General features: G+C 35.5%; 1 protein-coding gene across 1 annotated transcript in view; it reads right to left on the reverse strand.

Moving 5' to 3' along the window:
- The window catches only part of SUSD1 (sushi domain containing 1), a 312,394-nt gene that overhangs the window by 86,020 nt on the left and 203,172 nt on the right, over nucleotides 1–23,202 (reverse strand). Inside the window, exon 11 of the mRNA XM_044679157.1 lies at nucleotides 15,092–15,278. Within this exon, the coding sequence (XP_044535092.1) occupies nucleotides 15,092–15,278 (187 nt within the window). The remainder of the gene's footprint in view (nucleotides 1–15,091; nucleotides 15,279–23,202) is intronic.

Raw genomic sequence — 23,202 nt, forward strand, 5'->3', positions numbered from 1 at the left:
TTTTTTTTCTTAAAGAAATTGAAATTTTTCTTGAGATTTAATTGGCTCAGGAGCTCAAGGCTCAGTCCATTGATAAATCTTCCTCATCACCTGAATACAAAACATCCAGGAAACAAAGGGCTCCTCCCTGAATCATTGACCCATAGACCAGCTTCATGAACAACACTGGGAAACTGTATTTAACTGACTCAATACTTAATCCTAGGCAAACATCTCTTCACTACTCTGAATATCCATATCCTGCTATGACTAAGTAAATCTCTTGATAAATGTTGGGTGGATTACAAGTGTCTGATTTCATTGTAATTTCAGACCTAAACTATCAGGAGACTGGCCTGAGTCATGCCCAGCCAATTACACACGTAATAACTACTGTTATACTCTATCTAGAGGTTGAGACTTAAATCACCAAATAAACATTTGCTAGGACTGTGGAATAGGCATATTATTTTTCTACCTGTTTTCTGGCAAGCCGGCCTTTTTATTGGGTTCATTCTCTAGCTAGGATCATTTTTTTTTCCTAAGAGATCCAGAGGAATTGCCAGAGATTCCCAAAATGGAGCCAACACTGGCTAAGGACAAGATTGCCCCCAAGTCTGGACATATCCAACTTGAGATCAATGTTTGGTTACCTAGAATTAGGCAAAGATACACAAGGCAAAAGGGGCAGCCAGAGACCTAGCTTAAAGCTCAACTAGATAAGCTCCAGCTGACCTGCTGTTTGGATGGAAAAGGTCCACATGAGAAGTCTCAGAGTTGAAATAAAATCAAGACACATCGAACATGCTTCTAGCTCTTATACTCCTAACTTCAGGAGGACTAGACTGAATTCTATAAATTAATAGCTGGTATTGTTGGAAATTGCTTGTGGGAAAAATCTTTTTAAAAATTTCCTATTTCCTTGTAGTACCATCAAAATTTTAAAATTCAGTATTTTTATGTGGTTACATGAGAAAAAAAATACAACAATATCAAAAGCAGTTAACACCAATAATTGAAACCCAGAAACTGGGCATAGAAATGAGACCATCTTTTTTGTTTTTCCTGGCATTCCTATTTCTGCCATCACTTTTTTATTGTCTATGCACCTTGCTTGGGATGTATGTCACCTAGTCAGGTGGGCTGAGAGAGATGTGCAAAATGCTCTATGAACAGAGGGAGGCAGGGGACTCCTGGAGGGTGGAAGTAGAAGAGCCAGGGAGGGAGTCACCCCTTATTTAAAGGTCTACTGAGTCACTGACACCTCCCAACCAATAAAGGGATTGTTTCATCATCCACCAAGCACTCAAGAGCTGAATCACATATGGCTGGCCAGAGTCAGCTACAGGAAAATCGGGAGGCACGTGGTCTATTGGAAGTAGCATTCACTGTGCTACTTCCCCTGGTACAATGGATTTTCTTCTAGCCTTTTTCTCCGGATTTTAATGCAATTTTTTTCAATTGTTCATCAAATATATATTAAGCAACAGCATGAGGTATTCTAAGGAGCCTAAGGAAAGAATAGTTTCTTTGGTGTAATATTGCCTTAGTGATGGAGGAGGAAAGTAGAAAAGAATAGCCTTTTAATTCCAATTTGTTTTATGTCCTGTGATAAAATGTCAACCAATCACCTCAATGCTATCCTAATGAAATCTCAGCTTTGCCTTTAATTAGACAGCCAGAAGAGCTGAAATCCAATTCTGCCTCAGACTCTTACTAGTTGTGTGACCTCAAACAAGTTACTTGGCTTCTTTTTGCCTCAATTTTCTCACCTATTAAAAAAAATGGGGATGATAAAATACTTCCCAGGGGTGTCATGAGGATGCCATGAACTAATATTTGTAAAATGTTTAGCATATCTTAAAAAGCTATTTGTTCAATATTAATTTAATACTAATATTAATTTTAATTTAATTTATTTAATAAATAACTAATATTAATTTTAATTTAATTTATTTAATAAATAACAATATTAATATCAAAACATCAATAAATTTAATTATTTAATTAATTGCATTGCTGATTAATTTAATATTAATATATGATATTTGTTACTATAGTAAAAAGGTTTAATATTATTGTAATAAATAAATATTATTGGTATTAATCAAATATCTTGTCTTCTCATGCCAAGATGAGAGTGGTATGTCTATGCAGATCAGTGGGGAAGAAGGGAACAGGTGATGAAGGAAAAGGCCAGCAAAGCTGTAGACTTGGTAGGAAATAGCATGGATCCTTTCATAGTTAACATGAGAGAATGGATAACCAGGATCGTTGGCTAAGGGGAGAAAGAAGAATCAGTAAGGGACAGACCGAGCACTCTGTTCTTTGTATCCCTAGAAATGGGGTGTGAAAGGTGGGGGCACTCTAAACCTATGTGGCTCTGTGGGGATCCCCATCCACCTGAGTAAGTGAGTCCATGAGAGATGAGTCAGACATCCCACCCTCCTGGAGTGAAACATTTGTTTCTGTCTTTCAAAATTCCTAGAACTCTTCCTGTCCTGTGAGGTCAGTATTCTATCCAGGCGACTAGTTTTAATCCAGTTCCCGTCAGCCAGAATGTTGTTTAAGGTAAAGTACTGGAAAGGGAAATTCAGTTTGCGTTTTTCTCGGAATTCAGCTGTGGCATTTTTCAGACCTGAATTATTTTACCCAACAATTCTGGTAACATAAAAGAATTTAAGACCATAGGAAAATATGCTAGTTTGTATCCTGGACAATCATTAATATACAGACACATACATGTATATAGACACATAAATGTATATGTGTATATATATAAATTCTTAAAGTCTTAAACTGCAAAATCTTAAATATGTATTTTTAAAGATATAGATATAGAAATAATATGGATATATAATAAAATTGTTGTTCAGTCATTTCAATCACGTCTGACTCTCCATAACCCCATTTAGAATTTTCTTGGCAAAGATATTGCAGTGGTTAGCCATTTCCTTCTCTAGCTCATTTTACAGATGAGGAAACTGAGGCAAACAAGCTTAAGTGTCTTGCCCAGAGTTACACAGCCAGTAAGTATCTGAGGCTGAATCTGAACTGAGGAAGATGAGTTTTGCTTATTTCAGGTCTGGTACTCTGTCAAAATCAAACGCTTGGAATTTTTGTTTTTAAACTTTAAAAGTCTTAGGGGTTTGGGAAAATACCAAGGCAAGTTCTCTAGTTTGAGGATTTACTAAGCCTCAGCAACTCAACAGCTTCTCCTAGTGGTGGAGAGTATAAATACTGAGAATCATACTTCTAATCTGGGGATATGTCAGCCACCAGAGGCCATGAGTATCATAGAACATATCGCTGAATCACAGAAAAATACAAGTGTTAGTCCCATAATGAATCCTAGGTATCACCTCATCCAAAGACCTAATTTTACAATTGAGGAAGCTGAGGACCTGAGAGGTAGCGAAGGGACCTTTCCACGATCATGAATCAAATTAGAATAAAAATCAAACCAATAAGGAAAGATGATTGAATAACTCAGAAAACTTGGGCACATGTGCATTCAAAGCAATACCCTGAAAACTCAGCACCATTCTGCCAGAGAGGTGGTGTTAGAGTTCTCTTTTCTAGCAAGAATTATTATTTTTCTTAGCACTGGATTGAGATGCCCAATTTCTACTATACTTTCCAGCCACCTAATAACCCAAGATTAAGTGGATTGCTATTGCTTAATTATCCATTCCATGACACTAATTATGCCACTGAAGTTCTTAAACACCATTACTCCTCTCTGCTTATTCCAATATTAGTCTCTCTATAAGTAAGTCTTTCCATCATCATCAACATCCAACCAAATGAGAGTTTGGGGTTGGTTTTTTTTTTTTAAGGTGAGATCTGCTATTTATTTTTGTTCAGTCATTTTTCAATTGTGTCTGATTCTTTACAACCCCATTTAGCATTTTCTTAGCAAAGACACTGGAGTAGTTTGCCATTTCCTTCTCCAGCTCATTTTACAGATGAGGAAACTGAGGAAAACAGAATTAAGTGACTTGTCCAAGGTCACAAAGCTAGAAAGTATATGAGGTCAGATCTGAACTCAGGTTGATGATTCTTCCTGATCTGCAACCCAGCACTCTATCCACTGTGCCACCTAGCTGCTCTGGTATCTGGTATAACCATCATGACAACACATTCTCTTGCAGTTTTTGCTAGAAAGTCTAAAAACATGGTAAGAACCAGAGGAACAAAAGTAGAGATATAAAAGAATAATTCAAAGTGTAAGATTCAAAAATCATCTAGGCCAAAATAGCTAAAGAGAGCTACTGAAGATTAATGGAAAGGTACTAAAAGATTACATCAATAATTTAGGAGAAAATTTAACCACTATATTCTTTTTTTAAATCCTTACCTTCCATCTTGGAATCAATACTGTGTATTGGATCCAAGGCAGAAGAGTGGTAAGGGCTAGGCCATGGGGGGGGGCAGTGACTTGCCTAGGGTCACATAGCTAGGAAGTGTCTGAGACCAGATTTGAACCCAGGACCTCCCATGTCTGAGCCTGGTTTTCAATCCACTGAGCCACCCAGCTGCTCCCTTAACCACTATTTTCTTGCCCAAATAAAGGATACCACAAATAAGCATACAGAATAAAATATAGAAAGCAAGAGATTCTAGATTCTCTTAATCAGTAACTGAAAGCAAAATTCAACATTTTAATTAAGCAAATAGGAGAAATCAATTGGCAAAGAACAAAACAAAGAAGTTGACATGGATTAAAACTTTAATTACAGAGCCTGGAGAAGAAAAGAATCCATAGATGAAAGAACTCCTGAAGAAGTGGTGGCTCTGGCTTCTCTGCAAAACTGAAAAAGGAGCAGGGCAGAGGCAAGGGGATCCATAATTATTAGCTCAAATGCGGTACATGAAATACTAGCAAAGTACTATACAAGCTTCTTTGAGACCCAAAGTTAATCCCAGCTTTTATAAACAGAAACATCACAAATCTATTTCCAAAAGACAAGAATACAAGTGACTCCTCCAAACAGAAGCCAATTACATGTTTATGTGCTTTCTAGAACCCATTTATAGATTGTATTACTTAAAAAGAAAAACCAGAAACACAAGAAAACAATATAATGACCAAGGCATAAAAAATGTATTTCCCAAAGTCCCACGGGCATAAAAAGCAACTTACTATTGATTAAGTAATTCCTGAAATCAAAAGTGTCATAATATTTATACAACCTTAATTGATTTTTTGCAAAGCCACTGACTTACTTTTATGATTATAGCTTATTCATGTACTGAAGTTATTAAACACAAACACTAGGATAATAAGTATGCTAGCATACCTAATGTCCACATAGAAGACCATTCTCTCTCTCTCTCTCTCTCTCTCTCTCTCTCTCTCTCTCTCTCTCTCTTTAATAGAAGTTTCTAGTAAGAAAGAGATTACAAGAGAACCACTCTGCTGGCAGTAAGTACAAGACTGTTGGTCAACTCCATTGCCCATTTTCTAGTTCCAGGTTGCAATTCCAGGGTGGAGAGGGATGCTAGTGTTTGTGGTTGCAAGAAAGCAGTCTCCCTACCTGGGTAAGGACTAGAGTTCAAAACAGGAAAGCAGTGAGCACACATCTCCCCAGATCATACCACCCTGGAAGCACTGAACCCCCACAGATCCCAAGAACTAGCTGTGTAAATAGCAATCATGATATCAGACAAAAGAGGAAGCAAAAATAAACCTAATTAAAGAGTTGATCAGAAAACTACATTTTACTAAAAGGTACCACCAACAATGAAGTAACATCAATATTAAACCTGTATGCGCCAAATTACATAGCATCCAGATTCTTACAGGAAACGTTCAATGAAGTATAAGAAGAAATCGTAAAGCTCTATTAGTGGGGAACCTCAATTTAACTCCCTCTCAGAACTAAATAAAATAAATAACAAAGAAGTGAAGTTTAAAATAATTATAGGGAAGTTAGATATGATAGACCTTTGGAGAAAACTGAATGTGAAATAGAAAGGAGTATGCCTTTTTATCAGCTGAACATGATACCTACCCAAAACCTGACCACATATTAAAGTGTAAAAATGCCTTGAACAAATACAGAAAAAACAGAAATATTAAATATACCCTTTTCAGGCCAAATGCAATAAGAATTAATTCAATAAAGGGCCTTGGAAGCAGATTAAAAATTAATTGGCAACTAAATAATCTAATCCTAAAGACTGAATAAGTAAAAAACCAAATCATAGAAACAGTAATTTCACTGAAGATGACAACAACAAAAGAGCATATCAAAATTTGTAGCATGCAGCCAAAGTAGTACTTTATTAGCTCTAAAGACTTATATCAATAAAATAAATGCAGAAAAATTAATTAAGCATTTTAAAATTCCTAGAAAAAGAACAAATTAAGAATGATTAACAATTTAAGAACAATTAAACACCAAAAAAGAAATCCTGAACACCAAAGAAAAGATTAATCAACTTGAAAGTAAATAAAAATCATTGAACTAACAGAAGTCTGAGCTTGTTTTATGGGAGAAAAAAAAAAAAGAAAATTGATAAACCATCAGTGTTTTTTGTTTTTTAAAAAGTAAAAAGAAAACCAAATTGTCAGAATAAAAAGTGAAAAGGGTAAATGCACCACCAATAAAGAAACACTAAAAATAATTATTAGGAGTTATTTTGGCCAATTATGTCCCAATATAGCTGACAATCTAAGTAAAATGGATTAATATTTATAAAAATATAAACTGCTTAGATTTGCAGAAGAGGAAACAGCATATTCAAATAGCCCTAAATTAGAAAAAAGCAATTGAATCAACTAAAAATAAGCTCCCTAAGAAAAAATCTTCAGGACCATATGGGTTTACAAGTGAATTCTACCACACATTTTTAGAACACTTAATTCCAATACTATATAAACTATTTGAAAAAAAAAGAAAGAAAAAGCAGGATTCTTACCAAATTCCTTCTATGGCACAAATATGGTTTTGATACCTAAATCAGGAAGAACAAAAATGGGGGGGGGGCGTATTATAGAACAATTTCTCTACTGAATTTTTTTCTCTTTTTTTCTTTTTTTAAACCCTTATCTTCCATTTTGGAGTCAATACTGTGTATCGGCTTTAAGGCAGAAGAGTAGTAAGAGCTAAGCAATGGGGGTTAAGTGACTTGCCCAGGGTCACATAGCTGGGAAGTGTCTGAGGCCAGATTTGAACCTAGGATCTCCCATCTGTAGGCCTGGCTCTCAATCCACTGAGCTACCCAGCTGCCCGTCCCTACTGAATTTTGATGCAAAGGTTTCAAATAAAATATTAGCAAGGAGACTATAGTAGTACATCACAAAGATCATACAATATGATCTAATGGGTTTTATGCCAAGCATACAGAGATGGTTCAATATTGGGAAAATATAAGAGTAATTGACTATATTTATAATAAAAGCAATGGAAATCTTATAATTATATCAACAGATGAAGCTTTGGACAAAATATAACACTCATTTGTATTAAAAACACTAGGGCAGCTGGGTAGCTCAGTGGATTGAGAGCCAAGCCTAGAGACGGGAGGCCCTAGGTTCAAATCTGGCCTCAGACATTTCCCAGCTGTGTGACCCTGGGCAAGTCACTTGACCCCCATTGCCCACCCTTACCACTCTTCCACCAAGGAACCAATACACAGAAGTTAAGGGTTAAAAAAAAAAATACTACACAGTATAGCATCATTGGAGTCTTTCTTAAAATAAATAGAATCCATCTAAAAATAAGGTCCTAACTTTATCTATAATGGAGAAAAACGAAGCTTTCTCAAGAAAAGATATGAAAGAGGGATTTCAATTATCATCATTTATTCAATATTGTATTAGAAATGCTAGTTATAGCAATAAGACAAGAAAAAGAAATCGAAGGAATAAAAGCAGATGATATTAGAGTATACATAGAGAACCCTAGAAAACCAACTAAAAAAATTAGTTGAAACTATTAATAACTTCAACAAAATTGCAAGATATAAAATAAACCCACATAAATATCATTGGCATTTCTACATATCATCTACAAACCTCAGCAGGAAAAGATAGAAAGAGAAATCCATTTTAAATCATGGTTGACAGCATAAAATACTTGGGAGTCTAACTGCCAAGACACACCCAGGAACTACATGAACACAATTATAAAATACTTTTCATGCAAAAAATAGATTTGAACAATTAGAGAAATATTAATTACTTAGGATAGGCTGAGTCAAATTAAATATGATAATTCTACCTAAATTAACTTACTTATTCAATGCCATACCAATCAAATTACCAAAGAAATATTTTATAGAACTAGAAAATGTAATAATAAATTTCATATGGAAGAATAAATGATCAAGAATATCAAGGGAATCAATAAAAGGGAAAAAAAACAGCCTAGTAGAATCAGATTTCAAACCATATTACAAAGTGTTAATCATCAAAACAATACAGTAGTGATTAAGATATAGTGTAATCGATCAGTGGAATAGATTAGGTAGGCAGCACATAGCAATAAATTACCATTATAATCTAGTATTTAATAAACTCCAAGATCCAAGTTTTAGGGGCAAGAACTCACTATCTGACAAAAACTGCTGGGAAAACTAGAAAGCAGTCTAGTTGAAATTGGTATAAATCAAAGTCTCAGATAGTATACCAAGATAAGGTCCAAATGGGCACATGATTTAGAATTAAAGTGTAATATCATAAACAAGTTAGAGGAACATGGAAAAATTTATCTGCCAGATCTATGAATAAAAGAAGAATTTATGGCCAAAGAAGAGATAGAGAGGATGATAGGAGGTAAAATGGACACTTTTGATTACATAAAGTTAAAAAGTTTTTGTACAAACAAAACCAATGAAGCAACAATTAGAAACTATGAACCTGGGAGTGGGGGAATTTTATAGCAAATTTCTTTGAGAAAAGTATCATTTCTCAAATGAAAAGGAAAACAAGCCAATTTTTTAAGAATGAGAGCCATTCCCTAATTGGTAAATACTTTAAGTATATGAACCCACAGTTTGCAGAGGAAGAAATCAAAGCTATCAATAGGCATATGAAAAAGTGCTCTAAATCACTACTAATTAGAGAAATATAAATTAAAACAACTTTGAGGTACCACTCCATACCTAGTAGATTAGCTAACATGATAGAAAATGAAAAGGACAAATACTGGGAGATATCTGGGAAAAGAGTACATTAATGCACTGTTGGTTTATTTGTGAACTGGTCCAACCATTCTGTAGAATCATTTGATGGTCAAAAGGCTATAAAACCATCCATAAATGAGCAATACCTCTAGTTGGTCTTTATGTCAAGGAGACTGAAGAAAAAGAAAAAGGATCCAAATGTAGAAAAATATTTATAGCAGCCCTTTTTGGTGGCAACGTGTTAGAAATGGAAGGGATGCCTATCAACTGGGGAATGACTAAACAAGTTTTGGTATAAGATTGTTTTGAAATACTCTAGTGCTATAGGAAATTATGATGGAAAGGATGTCCTTGGGCAAGTCATTTTAACTGCTCCATATATATTTGTACACACACACATATATATGTGTATATATATATATATATTACAAATGATGATAAGGATTGTTTCAGAAAAATTTGGGAAGACATATGAATGATGCAAAGTAAAATGAGCCGAACCAAGAGAACACTGTACACAGTAACATAAATATTGTAACAATGACCAACTGTGAAAGACTTGGCTATTCTGCTCAATATTATGATCCAAGACAATCCCAAAAGACTCATGATGAAAAATGATATCGACTCTCAGAGAGAGAACTGATGATGAAAGAACTCTGAGTGCAAAAAGAAGCATATTATTTTTCACTTTTTTCCTTTTTTTTTTAACATGGCCAACATGGAAATAAATTTTGCTTTACTTCACATATATAATGGATATCATGTTTTTTGTCTTCTCAATGGGTAGGGGTACATGCTAAAGGAAGAGAGAGAACTTGAAACTCAAAATAAAAAAAGAAAATTTTAAAAACAAAGAAAGAATATTGATAGATGGTTCTCAATGCATGTAGTAAAATGGTCAAAACCTACAAAAATACTTTTGGAACAAGCAGGCATCATTTTACTGGCAACAATACAGGCAAATGGGTAAACACTATTTAATTTTGTTCACTCTAAATCAAAGTTAAATTACTTCTGGATGAAGCCTATGATGGCTAACATCCAAGAATGGAATCAAGAGTCCTTTAGCAGGACTATATGAACTCAGCCAATACTGTTTACACAGAAGCACCAAACAAATAGCTAAGTCACGTAGACCTGTATGTGGAAAATGATGAACTTGGATGGCCAATTCATGACTATACCACTACCACCAGAAATTATAAATTTAGACTCAACGATCTGTAAGAAATAAAATTCTCTGCAGGTTATATTTTTGTATTTTAAAATATTAATTTATTAAAAGACCATTCAAGATTTCCAATTAGTTAGTGGATTCCCTCTACAATCCAAACAAATGCCACAATACTCAAGTGACTAGCTAGTGGACTTCTACAATTCAAACAAACACCACAGAACTCAAGTGGGGCAGAAGGTGGGGGTTCAAGAGAGAGAGACATAATAAGCATTAGCATCTAAGCAGCCAGGCTGGGCAAAAAAAAAAAAAAAAAAAAAAAAAAGAGAGCCTCTTCTTTTCATGCAAATCCAATATATATCTCTTCAGATGTCATCATCCAGGTCCTCCTTTGGACATCTCTGATTGGAGAACAGGTATGCAGGGAGTGGCCTCAGACACCTCAACTTCTCCCTCATCACTTCATCACAGGAAGAGGTGGGTCTCTGGAGGATGCCAGCACTCCCTTTCCTCCTCCCCTTGCAGCTGGACCACCAATTTTCCAATAGGGTGGCTAGAGCTGACTGACTTCATTACCTAAGAGAGTCCTTGTTGACAGATAAATGAGGAGCAAGTTTCTACTCTAGCCTATAATAAAAGCCAGCCCAGGATAAGCCCTTAACCCTGTTGTCCTTAACAAAGACAAAAGACCTATGTAAAAGAAGGGAGGAACCAATCAAGTTTCATAGCCTAGAGAAGAGACTATTTATAGCTTTAAAATCAAAATGCTTTTCAGGGGGACCAAAAAGGAAATTATTTCCCAATTCAATATTAATTTTCCACAGGAGTTAGTAAGCAAAGAAGATTATGCAAAGAAATAATAAAAATTCTATTATACATCACTACAACCTATAAAAGCTTAGCAAGCACCTACCAAATATTTAGCAAGATATATAGTATGATGGCTAGAATTATACATCAGATTCTTTCATAGACTTACAGATGATAAATCTTACAGATGACAAAACACATGTTCTACAAATATAGCTTGGAAAAATCTTGCACAATTCAAATAATAAACTGTCCAGGAACAAGACCATTGTCATAGACCAAACTACCTTCCAGGTTCATCACCAATCAATAAAAACTTAAGAATAACATTTTTTTAAAGATTTTTTTTATTTTAAACCCTTAACTTCTGTGTATTGACTTATAGGTGGAAGAGTGGTAAGGGTAGGCAATGGGGGTCAAGTGACTTGCCCAGGGTCACAAAGCTGGGAAGAATAACATTTTAACTGATGTGCCCATACCAAATCCCCATAATGGCAAAGCCGGAACAAAAAGTTTTTTAAATACAAAACCAAGCTGAGAGCAAAATCACACGTGACCAGAATGTAGTACAGGTATCTCCTCCACATTTCAGAAGTTAGGGGTGCAGCAACCCACCCACCCCCAAATCCCCCTACCCCAGCAATCTGGAAAATCCATGTAAAATTTTTCTGGATCTCTCCTTATACTAGAGAAGAAGTCTACATTTTTTTTTCTCTTGTGGTTTATAGTACCTTTATAAGTTACTAAACTTTTTAAGATAACTCTCCATTGCATGTTGCCTGCTGGCTTTCATGTTCTTTTTGCAGGCTTTAACTTTTTACTTATTTTAACTTCTTAAAAGATTGTGTATTATGTTAAAACCAGTGGAAATGCGCATCAGCTATGGGGAGGGGGTAGGTGGGGGGGGGGTGAAGGGGAAAGTAAGAGCATGAATCATGTAACCATGTTAACTTTTCTAAAAAATAAATATTAAATGTTAAAAAAAGAGTGTATTTATGTATGTATTTATGGTATTAAATACCATATTGTATATGTTATGGCATTTCTATGATACACATATATTATGTATTTATGAAATTAAAAGATAAAATATATTGATATGATATAGTACTACACATATATTTTATACATTTCTGTGTTGCCTGCTGGACTTCACATGTCACTTCACTAACCCACAATATAGTGAGATAGTGATGGGAAAAGTGGAGATGTGGAAGGGAATACCTGTACTTATCAGCGGAGTGGTGTAGTATACAGAGCACTAGACTTAAAGTCAGAAAGACCCAAGTTCAAATCCTACCTTTTACTAATATTATATACTTACTAATGGTGTGATCCTAGGAACTATTTATATAGCACTCACCAAGTACCCCACATTGTGCTAAACCCTTTACAAATAATCTTTCATTTGATCTTCCCAATAACCCTGGGAAGTAGGTGCTGTTATCATCCCCATTTTACAGATGGAGAAACTGAGGCAAATAACCATTTCCTTCACTCAAATATTTGTTTGTCACAGTCTCCCCATCTGTAAAATGGGGATAATAGTACCTCTCTACCAGGACTGTTGTGAGGATCAAATGAGATAATATTTGTAAAATGCTTAGCAAAGTTCATGTTACATGATAGGGGCTTAATAAATGCTTATTTCTTTCCTTCCTTCCTATCTGCTACTGCATTTATACAAAGGATAATTTCATTGACCCAACAGAGGTTGATTTTATATCTTAACAATTAATATCTTCATCCAACTACAAAATGCAATTATTTTAGCCACCTGTGTAAGAATGTGAAGTATAAATTCTAGAATAAATATACATAAAACATAGAATGTGAAATATAAAAGGATAAAAGCAGAGTAATGACTCATCCCAGCTATTTCTATCTAAATAACATTAAAAAAGATGAAAATAAGATGATGATGATGATGATGGCAATAACAATTAGATGGGAATAAACAATGTATATAAAGAACTTTATAAACTCTTAAGTCTACATAAATTTGTTATTTCTAATTTTTATTCATGGAACCATTTTCAATGGAGTCCAGATAGAAACAGACCTGGCCAGTTTTTTATGTTCAATCTGCAGATTATTGCACAGGCCAATAAAATAATTTTTTCCTAACTGAATCACAGTATCCAGATGTAACCTCATTTTTCTGGAGTGTCACCGAAGGTATATTCAGGTAGCAGGTAGGTAGTGCAGTAAAGAGAGCACCAGACCCAGAGTCAGGAGGATCTGAGTTCAAATCTGGCTTCGGAGACTTTCTAGCTGTCTGAACCTGGACAAGTCACTTAACCCCAATTGCCTAGCCCTTACTTCTGTCTTAGAGTCAATATTCAGTATCAACAGAAGTTAAGGGTTTTTTAAAAAATGAAAATATTTCAGGATAACTCTAGTAGCAGATAGGAAGATGGAAATGACATATGAGAACAGAATAAAATACAAACTCATTCCCATCATCCCATCAGCCACTGAAAGGGTTCCATAGATGATGCTTTCAGTATGAGCCTACAGAAAATAAGATTACATTCTAACTCAGATTTGATTACAAAAAGCAGTCATTTTGTCCACCTGGTCAATAAGTGCTCCAAATATTAAACCTAAAAGAATAATTGGAGAGAAGCAATTTGTCCCATGACCATTTCCATCTGAACTCCACTGACAATATGTCCTCTATACCATAGCTTCATCCAACCTCTCCAGGCTTCTTACACCTTACTCACCCCCATGGACTCAGATCTAGTGACAGAGGTCTCTTTGCTGTTCTCATATAAGACTTTTCATGCCTAAACTCCAGGAATTTGCACTGGAAAATGTCCCATGCCTGGAATATTCTCCTTCCTCATCTCCATCTTCTGGTTTCCTTCATAGCTCAGCTAAAATGCCACCTGCAAGAAGCCTTTCCCAATTTCCCTTATTACTAGTGTTTTCCCTAACTCAATTATTTCCAACTCATTTTGTCTCTATCTTGTTTGTACACAGTTGTTGCTGGGTTGTCTTCACTACTAGACTGTAAGCTCCTGGTGAGCAAGAATTATTTTTCCCTTTCTTTGTATTCCCAGTGCCTAGCAGCATGCCGACTACCCAGAAGGCACTTAATTAATGCTTATTGAGTAGGAACTTAGGTGCCTCCATGGATAGAGAGCCAGGTCTGGAGACAGGAGATCCTGGGTTCAAATATGGCCTCGGACACGAACTGTGTGACCCGGGGCAAGTCACTTACCCCCAACTGCCTACCCCTTACCACTCTTTTGACTTCGAATCAATACTTAATATCAATTCTAAGATGGAAGGTAAGGGTTTAAAAAATAAATAAACAAACAAACAAACAAACAAACAAACAAATAAATAAATAAATAAATAAATAAATGATTATTGACTGATTTGATTATAAGAATAGTAGAAAGAGATGGGAACTGAATCTATGACTTTATTGGAACAAGAACTCGCAAGTTAGAAAATTCCTTCTTAGAGTACTGAGGTATTAAATAATTTCTTTAAGGTCACACAGCCAGAATGGGTCACAGGTAGAATTTGAAGCAAGTTCTACCTAGCTTTGAACCAAGCTCTCTATTCATTAGGACCCTCTGTTTCTCATGACATTTATGAAGCTTTTATTCAGAAAGTCCTTTACATACATTGGCTAATCCCATTTTACAGATGAAGGAACTAAGTTGTTGAGAGAATAAGTGATTAAATTGTCAAAGTTGCCAAGAGAACAGCTCTTCCAACTTCACATTCTGTGTTCTTTCCATAGTTCTTTCAGGTACCCTAATTCAGTGTAGAGCATGTGATTCGAGATAAAGTGCTTCTAAAACATTTGAAGGGAGAAAGATGATGGTGGGATATCCTTGACCATACAAGGACAATTTAGCTCCTTTGGAATAAAAGCAAGAGATGGGGTACTTCCCTCTCCTTGCTTCCACAGTCCTTTGAGGTCACCATGTGCCACATCCAAAAGGTAATGAGTTATCCAAGACCTACCAGTTATCTGAGTCATGAGGGACACCAGCACAGGGAGTCCGGAGGAGGCAGCCGTGATGTTGACAGTATAGTTGGTGCCTGGATACAGTTCTAGGCACACTTCAGGAGCCTGACTGCCAGTGGTCAGGTTAAAGGATACTTCCTGCTCAAATTCCTTCTGATAGCCTCGGTGGCCCCATATGTAGAACTGAAACAGAAAGGTTTGGGAGGTGAGATGCTGGCAATAATGAACATTACTTATATTTGCTTAGTATTTTACAGTCTTCTAAGAGGTCAGGTCCCAAGACCACTAGGCATGATCAGAGATTTATGATGTGGATGCCAGAATGCACACATACTACTTTTAACTTTTGTTCAGAGGTTGAAAATCAAATCAACATCACCATTATTTGAAGGACATGACCATTTGCTGCCTTGTGACTCCACTCAGAACCCTCCCTCTTAGAATATCCAAGCTGAAGCTCCCTTTCCTCATAACCAATCTTCATACCCATCCATGTCAGCCCCTTTCCTTTCCTGTCTCTCTCCCACTCTAGCCTACTTTTCATTATACTTTCTGGACCCACCCCTGCCCTCACTGTATTAACAAACTATCAGAATATATCAGAAAATATCAGAAATTTATCATACCCCAGAAATTTGTCTCTGGCTGTGTATGTATCTATGGCAGGGGGTGGGGGGAGAAGGGGGCATAGAGAGACAGAGACAGAGAAGAAAAAGGAAGGGAGGGAGGGATAGAGACTGAGGGGCAGAGACAGAGAGAAACAGATAGAGACAGAGATGAAGAGGCAGACAGAGACAGAGAGAGGGGGAAGGAGGAAGAGATAGAGAAAGAGAAGAAAGAGAGAGAGGGAGAGAGATTGAGAGACAAAAAGAGAGGAGAAAGGGAGGGAAGGAGGGAAGGAGGAAGAGATATAGAGAGGGAGGGGTAGAGAGACAGAGGAGAAAGGGAGGGAGGAAGGGAGAGAGGGTGGAGAGTGTAAGGGAGAGGGAAAGGGGGAGAGAGAGAGAAGAGAAAGGGAGTGGGAAGAGAGAGACAGAGACAGAGAGACACAGAGAGAGACACACACAGAGAGAGAGAAGAGAAAGGGAGTGGGGAGAAAGAGAGAGAGAGCAGTTAGATGGAACAATGAGTGCTGGTCCTGGAGTCAAAAAAACTCACCTTCTTGCATTTTCAAATCTAGCCTCAGACATTTATTAGCTATGTGACCCTCAGCAAGTCATTTAACCCTGTTTGCCTCAGTTATCTCATCTATAAATGAACTGAGAAAGGAACTGGCAATCTGCTCTAGTATCTTTGCCAAGATGAAGTCACAAAAGTCAAACACCCCTTAAAAAAGAGTGGGAAAAAAACAATCTCTGTCTATAGAGTGAGAATACTTCTCTGATGTACTATGTACATACATATTTGACATATTATACACACATATGTTTTATATTTAATTTTCTGTGTATGTTATTTATTCCCCCACAAAGAAATGTAAGCACATTGAAGATAGGAACTGTTTCATGCTTGGCTGTTTCCCACATTGCCTGCTACATATGGCTGCTCAATAAAGATTTGCTCAGTTGAATAGAATTTCAAGTGTTTTCACATCACTTATTTACTGTGATCTTTGTCGCAGCTTTGAGAGAGAGCCATGGTCCTTAACATTATCATCATTATTATTATTGTCATCATACAGATGAAGAAACTGATACCCATCCCCACAAGAGGGTAAGTCATTCTGCAAAATGTTTCACAGGTCTCAGGAGGTGGTAGCTCTGTATTCCATAACCCCTAGTTGGATGTTTCTTTCACTATTGCACACTACCTCCCTTCTAGCCTACAGGTATGGTGAGGCAATTAAATACATATATGCATCCACATATACATATATACAAATGCACAGTCACACAAAAATATACACATATACACCTCCTCTCACAAGAAAAACAATCATAAGAACTAGACCAAAAATCAGTCATTCAGAGTGTAGAATGGGAGAAATTGTGCTGGATATGGGGTCAGAGGATGACTTTGGGTTCAGATCCCAGTTCTCCCTGTGTGACTGTGGGAAAATTAATGACTACTATAGGTGTCAGTTTCCTTACCTGTAATATGAGGGCATTGCACCAGAATCTAGTCTTTAAGGTGCCTTCCAGCTCTATCCCCATAATCCTGTAATCATTAGGAACCAATGTAACACAGTGGATAGAGCATTAGGGCTGTAGAAACTTGATCAGAGACTTATGGTCTTTTGAGATTCATTCCAAATAGTACCTTAAATATTTATGTTAATAATAGAAAAAGTTAAAATGAATTAGCTAACTGGGTTATGAAGTGGATAGAGTGCTGGGCCTGGAGTTGGAAAAATCTTGAGTTCAAAACCAGCCTCAGATGCTTCCTAGCTATATGATCTTGGGCAGGTCACAAAACTTCTGACAGCCTCAGTTTCCTAATTTAATCTATAAATTGGAACCAATATAAAATAGGGATAATGACAGCACCTACTCTGTAGGATTTTTTTAAGGATCAAATAAGAAAATATTTGGGTATTTTATGTTATGTATAAATATGTATATGACCCAAAGACAATAAAAATGTAATCTATTAGTATTATTGATAATTAAAATAATGTTTATGGCTATGATGATGATGACCATCACCACCATCATCATCATCATTCTGTATCTGGAAAAGACAGACCAAGGGAGAACATGGGAGAATCTAAAACAAAGCCAACTAAGGGAAGTCTTTGGTATCAGGGAAACATAAACATTTTCCTATTTCCCTTCTGCATTCCCATTCTCTGTCTTTTCCTTGTCTGTGATCATTATCTAGATTTATTTTTCAACTTCTCTTTAAATGACTTATTCTAAATGGTTAGTGACTATCAAAAATCCAACCATTTAATTCACAAAGACTACAAAACTACTTGTATTCAAGACAATAAATTCCAATGTTTAAAAATTATTAGAGTACACATTCATTTTAATAGCATAATAACAAAAGTGTTAGTTATATATTTTATGTTCTCAGTATTGTTAGTCTATCGCTGTGCATAATTGAGCTCTCTTTTGGTTATAATTTCTTCCTTTCTGCTTGCTTTGGTCAAAGCAGTTTGTTCATTTTCTAATTTCTTTATCTGAAAATACAATTTATTCATTTTAACTATTTTTCTATTATTAACATAAATATTTAAGAATATGAATTTGCTATTGAGTACTATTTGGAATGAATCTCAAAAGACCATAAGTGTATTATTATTGCATTGCAACCCATAAAAGTACTTTTGCCTTTCTGAATTTATCTATAACTTCTTTGTGCCCTTGAACTTAATCAATTAATGTAAATTTTTTATGTGCAGTTGAAAAACAATATATATTACTTTTCAATTCAGTTTTTCCCATGACTAACAAATCAAGTTTCTTTAGCACCCTGGTTCCAATGGACAATTTTTTGTGTGCATAATTTATCATGCTCTGTCAGTGAAGTGCTTAAATCTTTATTATTATTGATTTTATACCTACTTCTTTTTGCAAACCAATTAAATATGCTTTTTAGTTATTTTATAATTAAGTATGTAGATATTTAATAGTGATGGCATTCCTTGATCACCAGTACTTTGATGGTGCCTTTAATTATGATACAAATTTCTTTGTTTAGGTTTCAATTATCTCTAGTTTGAACTGGGATTTGTTTTATGTCATCGCTGTATTCCCAGGTTTTCTAGAGAGGGTTGAAGAATACTAAATTTTAGTCTTTTCTATGGTCTTAAAATATCTTTTGGCACTATAAATATTCCTGGAGGCAACATATTTTGGGGTTGTTTGTTTAATCAATTTAATAATCTTTTAGTTCTTAGATAATACATCTTTTGAAATATATTTTTTGCATTATAAACATTCCTGTAGGCAACATATTATTGGGTTATGTGTTTAATCAATTTAACAATCTTTTAGTTTTTTATGGCAATTCAATTCATTAACATTTATGGTTTCTTCAATACCTCAAAGATCTGCAGTTTCATTAGTATGGGTAGTATTGTATGAGTACATTGATGCATATTATAATTGCATAGCTTTCATAAATGAACTCAGAGACTTACTGTGCATGAAATATTTATCACCTTATAGCCAACCTAGAAATGAGTATCTATGAATTTAGACAGGCTAGTCCTCATGGAAAACATCATTAAGCTTGTATTCTAAAGTTTCCCTGTTTGGTCAAAACTACCAGGCTTTGCACTGTCCTAAATTCTAGTGCATATTATCAGCTATCTTTTGGAAATCTCTTAGATCTCTGGGAGCCTTTATAAATTCAAGGTCCGAAAAAGAAGTCTTTGTATTCTACATTAGACCTGCCTTTTCTTCTAACCTTTCTTATTTCTTTTGAAGGTACCACTATCCTGCCAGTCACCTAAGTTTCATGACTCACAAGTCATCCTCAATCTTTCCTTCTCCCTCACTACTCATATTCAATAAGTTGTAGGCTCTTGAAGATTCTACTGTCACAATATCATTGGCTTCTATTCTTTTTCACCAATGACATAATCAGTACCCTAGTTTATGTCTCCATAACCTCTCACCTTTTGGAAATCCAAATATTGGTGAATTTATATCATTGATCTGTCTTCTAGATCACTGCTGCCCAACTCAAAAAGAAATGCGGATGACTAATTCATAAATAAAATTTCCAGAAAAATGCCTACCACCTTAGTTTTAAAATATACTATTATCCATATTTTTATATTGGCTTATTTTCATTTATTTTGTCAAATATTTCCCAATTACATTTTAATCTGGTTAAGGCCTCACTGTGCAGTCTACATGTCTGATATCTTTGTTCTAGATCTATCACTTTTTTCTTCCAAATATTTTCCAGGAAAATTTCTGAAATTTTTTTGCTTATAATTTTCTGTCTACTTATTATATTCTCCAGTAAAATATTTCTTTTATTTCTGTTATTGTTAAGTTATTTCAGTTATGTCTGACTCTTTGTGGTCTCATTTGTGGTTTCCTTGGCTTACTGGAATGGTTTGCCATTTCCTTCTCCAGTTCATTTTACACATGAGGAAAGTAAGGCAAACAGGATAAGGTGACTTGCCTAAGGTTACATAGTGAATAAGTGTGTGAGACCAGATTTGACCTCACAAAAATGAGTCTTCCTGATTCCAAAACCAGTGCTCTATCCACTATACAACCCCTCAAAAATTCTACTTTTTAAAAAATCCACTTTTATGCTTTAATGAACATTCTTTTTTAATATACTTTATTGATATCATTTTTAACATCAGTTACAACAATTTCTCAACATCTCTCTCCACCTCAGCTGTACTCCCACTGCATCTATCCTAGAGAGGAAACATGAAAAAGAAGGGGAAAAAAGATTTCAACACAACCAACAAATACAATCTTCAATGTCTGACATTATATAGAATTCTGGGTCTACAAAGAAATAGTGCTGACATAAGGTATGTTCTTGGGGCCGAAGCTTGATCACTATACTTTCAGTGTATTCAAATTTGATTGTTTTGGTATTGATATTTCCAGTTCCACTTCAATTGTTGTTATCATTATGTATATTAATTTCCTCTTCTGATGACTTAACTCAGTGATTCCCAAAGTAAGCGCTACTGCCCCCTGGTGAGTGCTGCAGCAAACCAGAGAAGCGGTGATGGCCACAGGTACATTTATCTTTCCTATTAATTGCTATTAAAATTTAAAAAAATTAATTTCCAGGGGGCTAAGTAATATTTTTTCTGGAAAGGGGGCAGTAGGCCAAAAAAGTTTGGGAACCACTGACTTAACTAGTCATACATCTATATAAGTCTTACCAGGCAAACTATAGTCAACAAATTTAATGTTTCTTTCTTTAAAAAACAAAACAAAACCTTTTCCTTCTTAGTATTGGTTCTAAGACAGAAGAGTCATAAGGGCTAGGCAGCTAGGGTTAAGTGACTTGCCCAGGGCCACAGAACTAGGAAAAATCCATTATTTCTTACAGCAAAGAAATTATCCATTATAGTCATGTATCAAAACGTTTGTAGTCACTTATCCAATTAATCAACATCTAATTTTTTTTGAGTTCCTTACCACTACAAAAAAAATGCTACTATTAATATTTTTGTTGTTCATAAGGTCTTTGTTTCAATGACTTCATTGGGGCATATGTCTAATAGTGGATCTCTGGGTCAAAAGATAGAGACAGTTTTGTTTTTATCTTAGCAAAATTCCAAATTGCTTTCCATGGATGGATTTCTTAAAAAGGCAAGTCCTATCATCATTTTCTGAAAATGCCTACTCATACTCAGTTGCCTCTTGATTTCACCCTGATTTCACTTCTTGCTGGTTTCATTTATTTTTTTGGTTTAATTTCTTCATTGTGTTTATTATTGATTTGGGGAAACTAAGTGGTACAGTGGATAGAGCACAGAGCCTGGAGTCAGGAAGACCTGTGTTCAAGTTCAACCTCAGAAATTTATTAGCTGTGTGATCATGAGCAAGTCGCTTTCTCCTGTTTGCCTCCATTTCCTCATCTATAATATTAACTGTAGAAGGAATGGCAGACCAGGCCAGTATATGTACCAAGAAAAATCCCAGATGGGATCAAAGGGAGTCAGACATGACTAAACAACAACAAATTGATTTTATTGCATTTTTTTAAGTTCTAGCTTTGTTTCTGATGTGCTTTCAGAACAATTTTTACCTCTGCCTCTTATAATCCATTTAAAGACTTTTTAAGTTTAAATTTAAAAAATTAAGAACATTTTAATTTAATTTATTAGCTTGCTAATTTTTTTGAATATTTTATTTTTTCTTTTGAGACTTATTGGTAATTTTAACTCATTGAGAGTGTTTCTATTGCTTTTTTTTTTTTAGAAAGATGTTGAAGAAGCAGGTTTCCCTGCCACCTTTTACTCCTACCTCTTCCTGGAACTCTCTGCCCATTGTTCCAGAGATGAATAATCTCCCTTTTCTTCATTATTCCAAACTACCCCCAACTCCTTAATTAGAAGTAATCATCTCATAGGTCTTGATTGATGACACATGTTAAAACCAGTGGAAATGCGCATCGGCTATGGAGGGTGGGGGATTGAGGAGGGGGGTGAAGGGAAAGTAAAAACATGAATCATGGAACCATGGAAAATTTTTCTAAAAAATAAAAAAAAATTTTAAAAAGAAGTTATCATCTTATTGTTTTCACCTCTTGCCTCCTTTTTACTGACAATCCACTTTTTCCTTCTCTTTTTTATCCTTCTGACACCTTTGAACAGTATTTTCACATCTCTAGGCAACCAGTTCAGGGCAAGCCTTGATAGAAAAAATCAAATCAAAAAGTGCAATCGCTCCCTAGAGAATATGTCCAGGCCCAGTGATGAACCATGGCAGTATCAATCAGATACAGGTTTGTTCTGTTTTTCTTTTTTTTTTTAAACTGTACGCCATAGAATTTACTATTTATACCTACTTTAGACATTTATTCTGTTTACAATTATCACAAGCATGGAATGAATAGGATAGATAGGAGTTATAAGGATAGAAAGGAATATTGCTAGATGGAAAGCAACCCACTCAACCCCAACAACTTCCACCTCCTCCTCCACATATAAGCTCTCTTTGGGTATTTCTCTATAAAAGGTATACTGAAAGGACTGATTCTCTCATTTCCTCCTTTGATAATTCAACACTCTTCCTGACTCCCCCAATCTTCCAAAGTTCCAAAACTCCTCCAATCAGTAAATACCAGTGATTCCCTTTTACTTCTGGGATCAAAAATTAAATCCTCTGTTTGACTTTTCAGCTCTTGGTAACTGGTCAGTACCTATCTCTGCAGTCTTAGAATACCGTACTCTCTTCCATACACTCTGTAATCCAGGAACACTGGCCTCCTTGGGTTTCTTCTCACAAGGCATTCCATTTCCCAAGTCCAGGTATTTCCACTGATTCCCCCTCCTGCTTGGAATTCTCTCTTCTTCCTCATCTCCAACCTCATGTTTCAACTTCAGCTAAAAGACCACCTTCTACAGGAAGCCTGTCCCAGTCCCTCTTAATTCTAGTGCCTTCTTTCTGTTATTATTGTGTTCAGGTGTTTTTCAGTTGTGTCTGGCTCTTTGTGACCTGCTTTG

Source organism: Gracilinanus agilis, chromosome 1 (genome assembly GCF_016433145.1).
Source record: "Gracilinanus agilis isolate LMUSP501 chromosome 1, AgileGrace, whole genome shotgun sequence".
Taxonomy (NCBI): domain Eukaryota; kingdom Metazoa; phylum Chordata; class Mammalia; order Didelphimorphia; family Didelphidae; genus Gracilinanus; species Gracilinanus agilis.